The sequence below is a fragment of the Acinonyx jubatus genome, chromosome A1 (genome assembly GCF_027475565.1).
Source record: "Acinonyx jubatus isolate Ajub_Pintada_27869175 chromosome A1, VMU_Ajub_asm_v1.0, whole genome shotgun sequence".
Taxonomy (NCBI): domain Eukaryota; kingdom Metazoa; phylum Chordata; class Mammalia; order Carnivora; family Felidae; genus Acinonyx; species Acinonyx jubatus.
In genome coordinates, this window is record NC_069380.1 from 431,348 (window position 1) to 446,526 (window position 15,179).

General features: G+C 39.8%; 1 protein-coding gene across 2 annotated transcripts in view; it reads left to right on the plus strand.

The window, feature by feature from the left end:
• The first annotated feature begins 9,509 nt into the window (after positions 1 to 9,509).
• The window catches only part of RNF17 (ring finger protein 17), a 112,709-nt gene continuing 107,039 nt past the window's right edge, over positions 9,510 to 15,179 (plus strand). For both annotated transcript variants that reach the window (XM_015077771.3, XM_053203629.1), the window contains exons 1-2: positions 9,510 to 9,686; positions 11,831 to 11,925. In XM_015077771.3, coding sequence (XP_014933257.3) covers positions 9,557 to 9,686; positions 11,831 to 11,925 — 225 coding nt within the window. In that variant the 5' untranslated portion in view covers positions 9,510 to 9,556. The remainder of the gene's footprint in view (positions 9,687 to 11,830; positions 11,926 to 15,179) is intronic.

Genomic DNA, 15,179 nt, shown 5'->3' on the forward strand with positions numbered 1-15,179 from the left:
CTCCTTGCTGGGCATGGAGCATACTTAAAAATAACAACTTGCCTCAAATATAAACAAATAAAGTCACTCTAAACATGGGTGTTGCTTCTCCCTCAGTGTCTATACCTTTATGTTTCTAAAAGAATTAAAAAAGATGTAGATAGCAGGGAATGTAGGTCTTAGAATGGATGGAACTAGGGAAAAGTACATAAACCACCGAGTAGTCAGAAGAAACGTCAGCTATGTAAGGCAATCTGTCTCTCAGTGAGCTTCACCTCAACCTCTTAAATAGGAACCTCTAGAGCTTGGGCCTCTGCATTCCCATAACCTCTCCAAGGGATTCTTAACACACCAAAGTCTGGGAATCACTAGTTAACTTCTGCTGGCTAAGTTCAGGCTAGAGGTATGTAACCTCACCCAACTGTCAGGAAAGCAGTCACTTGCTCTGACAAATGCATATGGAGAATTCTCCCAATTAATGAGTGGAGTCCTGAACAGAGCATAGGAGGAACAGTGACAGATGCTTGCACCCTGCTGCCCTGTAAGAAGGCTCACAGGGGTACATTTCCTCAGGCCCTGCAGGTTTCTCCCAATTTCTAGGACTCCAGAGCTCTTCTTGGAGCTATTTCTCAAGAAAGGACACTGTAATCCCATCTTGTCTACTAACTCATCATAGCCAGGTTGAAATTTGCTGATCCCTACAAAAGGTCCCCAAACCTAGCCTGGAGCAGCAACTGTCATCTCTCCTTTCATCTAAAATTTCATATTGATCCAGTTCATCTCTGTTACAAGTCCCCAAAGTAAAGTCTTCTGGAAGTGGGCATCGAAATTGGTGTAGTAAAATATAGGAGCACGGTCCAGACACCAGAACACCAGAACTCTACCTCTACCCAAGGAAGTCAGAGTGGTTCTGAGCCTTGGCCTCCTCATCCCAAATGAGGAAGGGTATGTAGGAATCTTTAAAGGTCCTTCCTGTTCCACTACCCTGAAATTTCTAAGAAAAAATCTAGAGTCACTTTCTGGAAGAGGTGGGTATTCTGCCACCTCCAGACGCACATAGAAGACAGTGTATACCTTTTCACTGCACACCTCTGATAGTAATGCTTTAGGATAGAAAAGGCAGAAGCAACATGGCAGAAGACCTGAAAACTACCTCCAGAGCATAAAGTAGGATTCAAACTGCAAATGCTGTTTGTTATGGGCTGGGTGCCATCTAGTGCATTTTGCGGCTATGTCAAGCTGGTTAGTGGTATGTTTGTGAGATCTCCCTACTGCCATCTGGTGTTCTGATGCCATGTGAGCATTTACTACATTTCTACTGAGTATATACTATGTATGAGGCTCTGTGAATGTTGTATAATAAATTATTTTAATGACAACCTGATACTTTCAGAGAGTCTAGGAAAAAATGTCAAGACTTGCTTGCACCATGCAAACGCCCAACACTGTACTTCTGTGGATCCATCCCTCCGACGGGTCTGCCTCCCTTCTGGTGCAACCTCCCACAGGGGACGACCACGGCAAAGCGAGCTAAGCCTGCCCCTCCCGCCCCTGTGCACCGTGCAGATCCACCCTGGCTAATATACCCCTGGCCAGATCCTACCGAAGCAGCACCACAAGCCCAACAGTGTGCAAGTAGCCCTGACAGGGGCCACACCACTCCACAGTGAGTCCTGCCCCTGGGACAGGGGAAGATAAGGTACACACCAGTCTGACTGTGGCCCCAGTGGTGGGCTGGGGGCAGACATCAGATGTGACTGTGGCCCCGCCCACCAACACAAGTTACTCTGGACAGCACAGGGGAAGTGCCCTGCAGTTTGGAGCTACCCCAGAGACCATGCAAAATGATGAAACGGAAGAATTCTCCTCAAAAGAAACTCCAGGAAGTAGCAACAGCTAACAAATTGATCAAAACCGACTCAAGCAGTATAACGGAACAAGAATTTAGAATAATAGTCATAAAATTAATCGCTGGACTTGAAAAAAGCATAGAGGACAGCAGAGAATCTATTGCTACAGAGATCAAGGGACTGAGAAATAGTCGTGAGGAGCTAAAAAACGCTATAAATGAGGTGGAAAATAAAATGGAGGCAGCCACAGCACGGATTGAGGAGGCAGAGGAAGGAATAGGTGAATTAGAAGATAAAATTATGGGAAAGCAGAAAGCTGAGAAAAAGGGAGATAAAAAAAAATCCAGGAGTATGAGGGGGAGATTTAGAGAACTAAGTGATGCAATCAAACAGAACAATATCCGTATCATAGGATTTCCAGAAGAGGAAGAAGAAGAGAGAGAAAGGGGCTAAAGGCTTACTTGAACAAATCATAGCTGAAAACTTCCCTGATCTGGGAAAGGAAAAAGGCATTGAAATCCAAGAGGCACAGAGAACCCCCTTCAGACGTACACTTGAATCAGTCTTCTCTACAACACATCATAGTGAAACTGGTGAAATACAAGGATAAAGGGAAAATTCAGAAAGCAGCTAGGGATACACAGGCTCTAAGTTACAAAGGTAGACTCAAAAGAATAGTAGCAGACCTATCTACTGAAACTTGGCAGGCCAGAAAGGAATGGCAGGAAATCTTCAATGTGATGAACAGAGAAAATATGCAGCCGAGAATCCTTTCTCCAGCAAGTCTGTCATTCAGAATAGAAGGAGAGATAAAGGTCTTCCCAAACAAACAAAAGCTGAAGGAATTCATCACCACTAAACCAGTCCTACAAGAGATCCTAAGGGGGATTCTGTGAGTGAAATGTTGCAAGGACTACAAAGTGCCAGAGACATTACTACAAGCATGAAACCTACAGACATCGCAACGACTCTGAACCCACAGCTTTGGCTAATAACACTGAATGTAAATGGACTACATGCTCCAACCAAAAGACATAGGGTATCAGAATGGATTAAAAAACAAGACCCATCTATTTGCTGTCCACAAGAGACTCATTTTAGATCTGAGGACGCCTTCCGTTTGAAAGTGAGGGGAGAGAGAACCATCTGTCATGCTACTGGAGGTCAAAAGAGTAGTATGGCTGGAGTAGCCATACTTGTATCAGACAAACTAGACTTTAAATTAAAGGCTGTAACAAGAGATGAAGAAGGGCACTATAAAATAATTACAGGGAGTATCCATCAGGAAGAGCTAACAATTATAAATGTCTATGTGCCGAATACGGAAGCCCCCAAATATATAAAACAACTACTCACAAACATAAGCAACCTTATTGGATAAGAATGTGGCAATTGCAGGGGACTTTACATCCCACTTACAACAATGGATAGATCATCTAGACACAGGATCAATAAAGAAACAAGGGCCCTGAATGATACATTGGATCAGATGGACATGACAGATAGATTTAGAACTCTGCATCCCAAAGCAACAGAATATACTTTCTTCTCGAGTGCACATGGAACAGTCTCCAAGATAGATCACATACTGGGTCACAAAACAGCCCTTCATAAGTATAAAAGAATTGAGATCACACCAGGAACACTTTCAGACCACAATGCTATGAAACTTGAAATCAATTACAGGAAAAAGTCTGGAAAACCTCCAAAAGCATGGAGGTTAAAGAACACCCTACTAAAGAATGAATGGGTCAACCAGGCAATCAGAGAAGAAATTTAAAAATATATGGAAACAAATGAAAATGAAAATACAACAATCCATACGCTTTGGGATGCAGCAAAGGCAGTCCTGAGAGGAAAATACATTGCAATCCAGGCCTATCTCAAGAAACAAGCAAAACCCCAAGTACAAAATCTAACAGCACACCTAAAGGAACTAGAAGCAGAACAGCAAAGACACCCCAAATCCAGCGGAATAAGAGCAATAATAAAGATCAGAGCAGAAATAAACAAAACTATAGAGCAGATCAATGAAACCAAGAGTTGGTTTTTTGAAACAATAAACAAAATTGATAGACCTCTAGCCAGGCTTCTCAAAAAGAAAAGGGAGATGACCCAAATAGATAAAATCATGAATGAAAATGGAATTATTACAACCAATCCCTCAGAGATACAAGCAATTATCAGGGAACACTATGAAAAGTTACATGCCAACAAACTGGACAACCTGGAAGAAGTGGACAAATTCCTAAGCACCCACCCACTTCCAAAACTCAAACAGGAAGAAACAGAAAACTTGAACAGACCCATAACCAGTGAAGAAATTGAATCAGTTATCAAAAACCTGCCAACAAATAAGAGTCCAGGACCAGATGGCTTCCCTGGGGCATTCTACCAGACATTTAAAGCAGAAATAATACCTATCCTTCTCAAACTGTTCCAAAAAATAGACAGGTAAGGAAAACTTCCAGACTCCTCCTATGAAGCCAGCATTACTTTGATTCCTAAACCAGACAGAGACCCAGCAAAAAAAGAGAACTACAGGCCAATATCCCGGATGAATATGGATGCAAAAATTCTCAACAAGATACTAGCAACTCGAATTCAACAGCATATAAAAAGAATTATCCACCATGATCAGGTGGGACTCATTCGTGGGCTGCAGGGCTGGTTCACCATTTGCAAATCAATCAATGTGATACATCACATTAATAAAAGAAAAGAAAAGAATCGTATGATCCTGCCAATCGATGCAGAAAAAGCATCTGACAAAATTCAGATTCCTTTCTTAATAAAGCCCCTTGAGAAAGTCGGGATAGAAGGAACATACGTCAACATCATAAAAGCCATTTATGAAAAGCCCACAGCTAATATCCTCCTCAATGGGGAAAGACTGAGAGGTTTCCTCCTGAGATCAGGAACACGACAGGGATGTCCACTCTCACCGCTGTTGTTTAACATAGTGTAGGAAGTCCTAGCATCAGCAATCAGAACACAAAAGGAAATCAAAGGCATCAAAATTGGCAAAGATGAAGTCGAACTTTCACTTTTTGCAGATGACATGATATTAAACATGGAAAACCCGATAGACTCCACCCAAAGTCTGCTAGAACGGATACATGAATTCAGCAAAGTCGCAGGATACAATATCAATGTACAGAAATCAGTTGCATTCTTATACACTAGTAATGAAGCAACAGAAAGACAAATAAAGAAACTGATCCCATTCACAATTGCACCAAGAAGCATAAAATACCTAGGAATAAACCTAACCAAAGATGTGAAAGATCTGTATGCTGAAAACTGTAGAAAGTTTATGAAGGAAATTGAAGAAGGTATAAAGAAATGGAAAAGCATTCCGTGCTCACAGATTGGAAGAATAAATATTGTTAAAATGTCAATACTACCCAAAGCTATCTGCACATTCAATGAAATCCCAATCAAAATTGCACCAGCATTCTTCTCGAGGCTAGAACAAGCAATCCTAACATTTGTATGGAACCACAAAAGACCCCGAATAGCCAAAGTAATATTGAGGAAGAAGACCAAAGTGGGAGGCATCACAATCCCAGACTGCAGTCTCTACTACAAAGTTGTAATCATCAAGACAGCATCATATTGGCACAAAAACAGACACATAGACCAATGGGATAGAATAGAGACTCCAGAATTGGACCTACGAAAGTATGGCCAAGTTATCTTTGACAAAGCAGGAAAGAATATCCGATGGAAAAAAGAGTGTCTTTTTAACAAATGGTGCTGGGAGAACTGGACTGCAACATGCAGAAGAATGAAACTAGACCACTTTCTTACACCATTCACAAAAATAAACTCAAAATGCATAAAGGGACCTGAATGTGAGACAGGAAACCATCAAAACCCTAGAGGAGAAAGCAGGAACAAACCTCTCTGACTGTAGCCACAGCAATTTCTTACTTGACACATCTCCAAAGGCAAGGGAATTAAAAGCAAAAATGAACTATTGGGACCTCACAAAGATAAAAAGCTTCTGCACTGCAAAGGAAACAATCAACAAAACTAAAAGGCAACCAACGGAATGGGAAAATACATTTGCAAATGACATATCGGACAAAGGGCTAGTATCCAAAATCTATGAAGAGCTCACCAAACTCCACACCCGAAAGACAAATAATCCAGTGAAGAAATGGGCAGAAAACATGAATAGCCGCTTCTCTAAAGAAGACATCCAGATGGCCAACAGGCACATGAAAAGATGCTCAATGTCACTCCTCATCAGGGAAACACAAATCAAAACCACACTGAGATACCACCTCACGCCAGTCAGAGTGGCTAAAATGAACAAATCAGGAGACTACAGATGCTGGCGAGGATGTGGAGAAAAGGGAACCCTCTTGCACTGTTGGTGGGAATGCAAACTGGTGCAGCCGCTCTGGAAAACAGTGTGGCGGTTCCTCAAAAAATTAAAAATAGATTTACCATATGACCCAGCAATAGCACTGCTAGGAATTTTCCCTAGGGATACAGGAGTGCTGATGCATAGGGGCACTTGTACCCCAATGTTTATAGCAGCACTTTCAACAATGGCCAAATTCTTAAAAGAGCCTGAGTGTCCATCAACTTTTGAATGGATAAAGAAATTGTGGTTTGTATATACAAAGGAATACTGCTTGGCAATGAGAAAGAATGAAATATGGCCTTTTGTAGCAACGTGAATGGAACTGGAGAGTGTTATGCTAAGTGAAAAAAGTCATACAGAGAAAGACAGATACCATATGTTTTCACTCTTATGTGGATCCTGAGAAACTTAACAGAAGACCATGGGGGAGGGAGGGGAAAAAAAGGTTAGAGAGGGAGGGAGCCAAACCATAAGAGACTCTTACAAACTGAGAATAAACTGAGGGTTGATGGGGGTTAGGAGGGAGGGGAAAGTGGGAGATGGGTACTGAGGAGGGCACCTGTTGGGATGAGCACTAGGTGTTGTATGGAAACCAATTTTACAATAAATTTCATACTAAAAATAATAATAATAAAATTTTTATAAATGTTAAATCCACTGTTTTATTGAAACGAAAGTAGGACCAAGGTTAAAATATACTTGATGCTTTTAAAAGTCATAATAAAATGTGGAATATCTATCTCTGTATCTGTGTTCTGAGATGGCACTACACCAATGGTGTATACATAGAGACACATATGTAATGAGTAAATCAAGGTTCAAGACCCTGCCCAACCAAATTACTGCGTTCTGATATTTCCTTTGCACCTCACTTTCTCCCACTCCTATGCAAATACCATTGACAACAAAGCTGAATTTTAAAATAGAAGAGAAGGTAATAAAGCTTGTAGAAGATAATAAATACAATGAATATTTAGCTTAGGGAAAGATTTAAAACAGTATTCACAAATTGCAAATCTTGACGAAAATTCCATAGTAAAATACAACACTTTTGGACAATAAGAGATATCATAAAGTAAAACACACACACACACACGCACGCACACACACACCCCAAAACAAATCATAGCCTAGGAAAGGATATTTTCAATGGAATCTAGAATAAAGAATTGCTATAAATCAGTCAAGAGACAAACAACCCAAAAGGCAAAAAAAAGAATATGAAAGTCTAAATGAATAATAAACAGAAAACTCATTAGTCATTAGAGAAATGTAAGTAAGGCCACAAGGAGATATCGTGGCATAGGCATTGAATTGGCAAAAAATAAATAAACAAAACAGCTGCTAATCCAAGCTTTTGCATGGTAGGTTAGGTTCACACACTGATGGCAGGAGTGAACAGGTAGGCTAAAAGGTAAAGAATTCTGTTTATCTTGTATACCTTTAGGTGGGGAAAATATCTCCCCCATTACCTACAATATATACATGCTTTCAGGTAGGCTTGGGATTTGAAATATGCTGTCAGGGTAGTCTATCAAAACACAAGCCAAGACATTAAATTAAAGTGCTCCTAGATTCATCATGCATTGAGGTGCCTAAAGGAAGCAAAAATGAAATCTGGGGAAATGGATCCTTAATACAGGTCTTACAAGATTCCCACAGATAAACATTTTCAAACATGAGCTTAAAATCCAAAATTACAAAACATATGAAGAAACAAATCACCACGAATGAGGATTGGTAAAAATAATAAATTGCATATTTATACCTCTGAAGAATATCAGAAAAAGGAATGTTGGGGTTATATAACAAAATAAGTGTGCTTAAAATATTAAAGTAATAAAAGATGGAATAAAAAACATGAGAAAGGAACATAATTCTCTCCAAAAAAGATCAGGCAAAATTTGAAATTAAAAAAAAGAGAATATCTAGAATTGAATAAAATAGTCACTGAAAATTTAAAACTCAGTGGTCATGTTAAATAGCAGATTATGTACGGCTGAAGAGAGAATTGATTAACAGGTATAGATATCTGAAAAAAATTCCCAGAATGCAGCACAGAGAGATAAAGAAATGGAAAATATGAAAGCGAAGTTAAGAAAGGTATAGAATGAAAAGGCCCTATTTACTGTCTAACAGGAGCTCCAGAAAAAATAACAAGGGAGAAATAATATTCAAAGAGATAAATGTCTGAACATAATATTTGTTTCTATTTTTTTAATAGAGGAGAAAAAAAGGAATATATGCAGGCAGTTATTCTTACCCTCTGAAGGCACTCTGCCATCTCTAGATGTTTCCTCCACAATATACCTGCCCCATTGCTACCAGATTACTTTAGCCCTTGCTCTTACAACTTCACTAGCACTCTACTGCTTGAAAGGTAAAGTCCAAACTCCTTAGTCCAATATTGAAGACTCCCCAAAATTCTACCCCAATATACCTTCTCCAAAAGGAAATTCATGCTCTGACTTAATGGCCTACAAATTAAATTCCAGAGAGGCCACTGCATCTCCCACTTTTCTTTGCTTAAGCCATTCTTTCTCTCTGGAATGCCTGATGTCCTGTTTACTCCTTAAAGTCCTACCCAGGTTTTAAGGTCTAATGTAAACCCCTATATCCTTTAGGAAGGCTAGACATCATCTCTTCAGAATGCAGTAATTCTTATTGTCTCTAATCTCCTCTGGCACTTAACACAAGCCACCCCAGCAGAAGTTACCGTTTTAGAGGTAGAGGGCTACATACCTCTCAAGCAGGAACCTGTTAGTTTACAAATGCTTAGCATCCCCAACTGCTCCCAGCAGTGCCTTGTATACCATTAACAACTATTAACGATGACCAGACTTTAGTTTGAAATTGTTAATGGAATCTCCCCACCGGCAGATACTGATAGGTTCTCCACTAAGGCTACTATTAGTCAAGCCCCCACATTTCCAGCACACAGGTTTAGGGCCTCTAGCCCTAATATACTGAGGGAAGAAGGATGACTTCAATACAAAAGATTGTTTTCTACCTGTAAAGTCGACAACAATTTAAGTAATAATACGCGAAATCTGAATTTGAATGCAGTAAGAGTGCTACGGGAGTGTGCTTTAGGTAAAAATCTGAAAGTAAGTGGTCCTTCCCTGACCTCCGGTGACGTCCTTCCTCAGACTCTACCTGCCGAAGTCCAAGCGGAAAACAGCCACCCCCGCACCTGGAATTCCGGACGCCCCAGCGTGGCAAGCTGAGAAGGCGGGCTAAACTCTTTGATTGGCTATCAGGAGCTGCCTGCCCTGAGGATTGGTCGCTGCCGCAAGGGACGCCGGGACTGGCACGTGGTACCCGTCCTCGGATCCCGAAGGAGGCCGCCATGGCGGCAGTACCTTCGACGGCTTGTTTCAGCCTGTCTGCCTATCGGCAGATGGGGAGGAAGAGTCGGCCGTGGGGCGCTGCCGAGGTTCAGTGCACTCAGTGTGGAAGAAGGGAGTCCAGAGTTTCTGGTGAGGAGACCCCCATGGGGCCCAGCCCCGCCTTGGCCATCTGCCCTCCATAGGCTCTGTCCCAGTCAGGCTGCTGGGCCTGGAGACGGAGAGCAAGGCCTGTCCCGAGGGCTGGGAGCCGAGTGGGCTGGCAGTGTGGGGCGCTGCTCAGTTACAGCAAGGTGGACCTGGAGAACTGTGTCACAGGCCTCCCTGCGTGTCTGCAGCCCACCCTCGGGGCAGCAGAGACGTCCCCTGTGGTCAGGGTGGCTCCGTACCTCTCCGAAGCTTTCTCCACTTGGCACCTGCTTCTCTCCCTTTTTCACTGATTCTATTAGGGAATGGTGTGTGAGCTCTCTTGAGCGTTAGTTCAAAAACTCCCCCGGGTTCACAGATTCATGAAAGGGTAGATGTAAAAATTTAGCCCATTGTCTTGTGATCAAGAAGTAACGAAATTTGATTTGCTTGCGTAGATTTTGTTGCAGGAGGAGTAACGAGTAGACCACTTTAAAACGTTCCAGGATTAGAAAACAGGTATTTGGCATTGGGAGGGAAGCGTTATCGCTCAGTTTGGCTTAAGGCATTGTTTGGGAAACAATTCACTCTTTTTGTGCATCTTGTGTTTTTTCTTTGTACATCAAGGGGGGAAATCCACTGCACTCCTATGGATTTAGAATCTGCTCCAGTGAAAACACTTTCAGGTTACTTTAATGTAATTTAAAATGCCTTAGAGTGCTGTCTCTGGCAGGAGTTGTTGAATTTCAAACTGCAGTTGCTGAAAAGTCTTATTACCACTCCAGTGACTACTTAACATTTATACTTTCATAGTGAAAATCGTTCATTTTCTCAGTCCCTCCGAGATGGACTCCATTTGAGAGATGTGAGTGAACCTTTGTAGAAAAAGTTGGTTAGTTGTGTTTTAAGGTGGGGAGCCAAGTTTCTCCTACTCTTTTTATCACAGCTGTCGCATAGAAAATCTCCATTGTTTGAATCAAATAAGCATTACCAGATAAAGTTTACGAACATGACCTTTTAAAATCACTCATGCTTCCATATGTTTGTATTACAATGCTCAGAAATACTAGGTGGTATTTAGGCATATAAAATTGTGGAAGTGCTTTGTAAGCTATGATGTATCACAGATTAGACTGGTACAATATCAGAAATTGTATAAGGATAGAACAGTTAAACAATTTTGATTTATTTGGAAATATTATCTCTGAAATGTAAATAGAGCTGTAAAATTTAGCTTGGTCATAAGCAAGTTTCAGATATTTCGCTTGGCTTGCAAACTAAAGCTTTTTTATCAAAAGAATGTAATTCTTATAAATCAGCAAGAACACTGTCTTTTGGCAATAAAATATAACTGATTTTATCTAGTGCTTTTCCTTTTTTTCTTACAAAGTGTTTTAAAATGACAACTTTTTGAAGTTACATAGCTAAAACAAATATGTTTACTGTGATAAGCTTTAAATTCTATTGACAGCATTAAAATCTTGATATTAGGCTTTCACTCAGGATTATGGTATTTCCCCTCATAAATGCTAGGTTTGTGAAATTATCTTTATGTGAATCATGTATGTGTGACAGTAGTAGCATCTGGCTTCTGTCAAGTATCTTAGGTCATTGTAAGAGAGAGGTCTTGCCAGTGTCTCATATCTGCCCTCCCTGTTCCCTTCACAGGATTGGAAATATAAATTAGAGGCAATGGGAACAAATAGAGTATTGGACTTGGACACAGAACTAGGCTGGAGTCTAGATTATACCATTTAGCCACATCACCAAAAGGTTTATCCATTTCTAAGTTGAATGTAACCTTCCTAAGCCTACTTGGCTGTGATATGTACAAGGATCAAATGAAGTATGTCAGAACATTTTGTATGATTATAAGATACGGCAAATTCGAAGTAGTATCGGTATCAGAAACTAAATTAATGCAAACAATATTACATAGCCCTGCTTGGCTTTCAATTTGACTTTTTCCCTCCTTCAGACTTAATAGCTTCTACTGAATTTTGTTTAACAGGTCCTGCATTTCTAATGAAACTTGATATCTCTTCCCATGTAAGAGTCCCCTCTTTTAACTTTTCCCTCTGATTAATGCTGCACATTCAATGCTAACAAACTATAGACAGTTTAATTCACAGCAGAATTTCATTTCATAGGTCACCACCATGAACTTCAATGTGGACATGCTTTTTGTGAACTGTGCTTGTTAATAACTGAAGAACACAACACAATTATATGTCCTGATTGTGAGGTAAGTTTTATCATCTTTCATAGTCAGTATATAATAACCTACTGTTGAAGGTAAAAATGTTAGAGAAAACATACTTCTAGTTAGAACCTGAAATTTTGAATTTTTGCTGCTGAGTCTTAAAGCAGCTTAACAAAAGATAAAGCTTTTTTTGATTCGTTTTTATAATTGTTACGAATATTCAAGAAAATACAAAGTTAAAGTTCTACATTAATCAGCCTATATATTTTGACTCTTTTTAAAAATAAGTTTTTAAATTTTAGAGCAAGTGTGCAAGCAGGGGAGAGGGACAGAGGGAGGGAGAGGGAGAGAGAGAGAATATCTTAAGTAGACTTCACACACAGCATGGAGCCTAATACAGGCTCAGTCCCATGATCCTGGGATCATGACCTGAGCTGAAATCAAGGGTCAGATGCTTAACTGACTGAGCTACCAGGGCACCCCTTTGGAGACTTCTGTGGAAAATTGCCTCTTTTTAATTATTTTCATTTATTTTTTTACATTATTTTTAATGTCTATTCATTTTTGAGACAGAGAGAGACAGAGCATGATTGGAGGAGGGGCAGAGAGAGAGGGAGACACAGAATCCAAAGCAGGCTCCAGGCTCCGAGCTCAGAGATATTAGCACAGAGCTCAGTGTGGGGGCTTGAACCCACGAACTGTGAGATCATGACCTGAGCCGAAGTCAGACGCTTAACCGACTAAGCCACTCAGGCACCCGTATTTTTATTTATTTTTTACGTTTATCCTAATTTTTACTGTTTCCAATGATCATTTTTATTTTTTCAAATTTTTATTTAACTTTTAGTTAACATACAGTTAATATTGGTTTCAGGAGTAGAATCCAGTGATTCATCAATTACATACAACACCCAGTGCTCATCATAACAAGTGCCCTCCCTAATACCCATCCCTCATCTGGCCCTTCCCCCACCCACCTCTCTCCATCAACCATCAGTTCTCTAAGAGTCTCTCATGGTTTGTTTCTCTCTCTTTTCCCCCATCCCATATGTTCACCTGTTCTGTTTCTTAAGTTCCACATATGAGTGAAATCATGTGGTATTTATCTTCTCTGATTAACTTATTTCACTTAACATCATGCATGTAGCTCAGTCTGTGTCATTGCATATGGCAAGATTTCATTCTTTTTGATGACTGAGTGATATTCCATAAGAATGTCTTTTAACACACACGCACACACACTATTCATCTTTATCCATTCATCAGTTAATGGACATTTGGGCTCTCTCCATAGCTTGGCTAATGTTAATCATGATGCTGTAAACATAGGGGTGCGTGTCCCCCTTCAAATCTGTATTTTTGTGTCCTTTGGGTAAATACCTAGTAGTACAATTTTTGGATCTTAGGGTAGTTCTCTTTTTAACTTTTTGAGGAACCTCTATACTGTTCTCCAGAGTGACTGTACCCGTTTGCAGTCACACCAACAGTCCAAGAGTGTTCCCCTTTCTCTGCATCCTCGCCAACACCTGTTGTTTCTTGTGTTGTTAATTTTACCCATTCTGACAGGTGTGTGGTGGTATCTCATTGTGGTTTTGATCTATATTTCCCTGATGATGAGTGATGTTGAGCATCTCTTCATGTGTCTGTTAGCCATCTGGATGTCTTTTTTGGAAGTGTCTATTCATGTCTTCTGCCCATTTCTTAGCTGGATTGTATGTTTTTTGGATGTTGAGTTTGGTAAGTTCTTTACCGATGTTGGATACTAACCTTTTATCAGATATGTCATTTGCAAATATCTTCTATTCTGTAGGCTGCCTTTTAGTTTTGTATATTGTTTCCTTCACTGTGCAAAAGCTTTTTATTTTGATGAAGTCCCAATAGTTTATTTTTGCTTTTGTTTCCCTCGCCTCTGGCGACATATCTGGTAAGAAGTTGCTGTGGCCAAGGTCAAAGAGGTTACTGCCTGTGTTGTCCTCTAGGATTTTGATGGTTTCCTGTCTCACATTTAGGTCTTTCATCCATCTTGAATTTATTTTTGTATATGGTCTTTTTACTTATTTTTAGTGACATATATTCCTTTCAAGTCTCTACCTTTCTTTACCACGCCAATAGCATGCAAGGAAATTTTGAACTCTCCCTGACCCTGAAACTTTGTGTGTTATCGAATTTATATTTGTAGAGATGCCATAGTTTAAAAAGAGAAACAAAACATTAGCCTGAAGTTAACTTCATAGGCACTAAAAAAGTACAGTTGCACTAGGATTAAAATCTATAGACCCATAATAAATTAAAGTTTAATGAACATCCTTTCATTTGCTACAAATCCAAATGTAGTTCAATTTATATAGTATGTCCCTGGAAAATTGTCTTTTTAATCTGTAAATTCTTTTTCTTTTTTTTAGGTTTACTTATTTTGAGAAGGAAAGCATGGGAGTGGGGTGCAGAGAGAGAGAGGGAGAGAGAGAATCTCAAGCAGGTTCTACAAGGTCAGAGTGGTCATGATGCAGGGCTTGAACTCGTGAATCTTGAAATCATGACCTGAGCCAAAGTCAGACACTTAATCAACTGAGCCACCCAGGCACCCTTTAATCTCTAAATTCTTAATGTTCCACTTGAGATATCAGATGATGAGGATTTGTAGCCATTGTTTTCTGTCAGTGAGACAAACAAGATAGAAGCTGAAGATCTGGAATGCAGTCATAGTTCTGTCACACAAAGCCTGAGTTTCCTCATTCATGAGATGGAAATAATACCTACTTTTCTTATAGGATTGTAAGTCAAATTTGAGTTATGTAAAAGTTCTCTACAAGCTTCAAGACCATTGAAATAAGTGTTATAATCAACCCATGATCATTTAGGTGTGGATTAATTGGTTTGTAGGTTAAACATGGTAAAAAAAAAAAAATACATACATACATACATGTAAATTTGTGAAGGTTTGAATTATAATGGAAACATTTACATGTTAAAAGATGTCTATTTTGGAATTACATACTTTACAAATTATGGCCTTCATTGTGGGAAATTCCTTTCTCCTGTCCTTTTTTTGACATTGGGTTCCTCAGATGTGGCTTCACTACATAAAGGGGAGCCTAGTTCCTGTGGTTGTAATGGAAGATCCCTGACAGATTCAGTCTTGTGGTGGGAAAGGGAATAAACAGGCAACTGGAACTGTCTCTGCTTATGTCCATCCTGTTATAATACTCAAAAAAACAGAGACATTTATTAGAACAGTAACCTTTCCCTTTTTTGGCAAATGACTTCATGCTTAGTGTCTTAAATCATTATACTTGTAT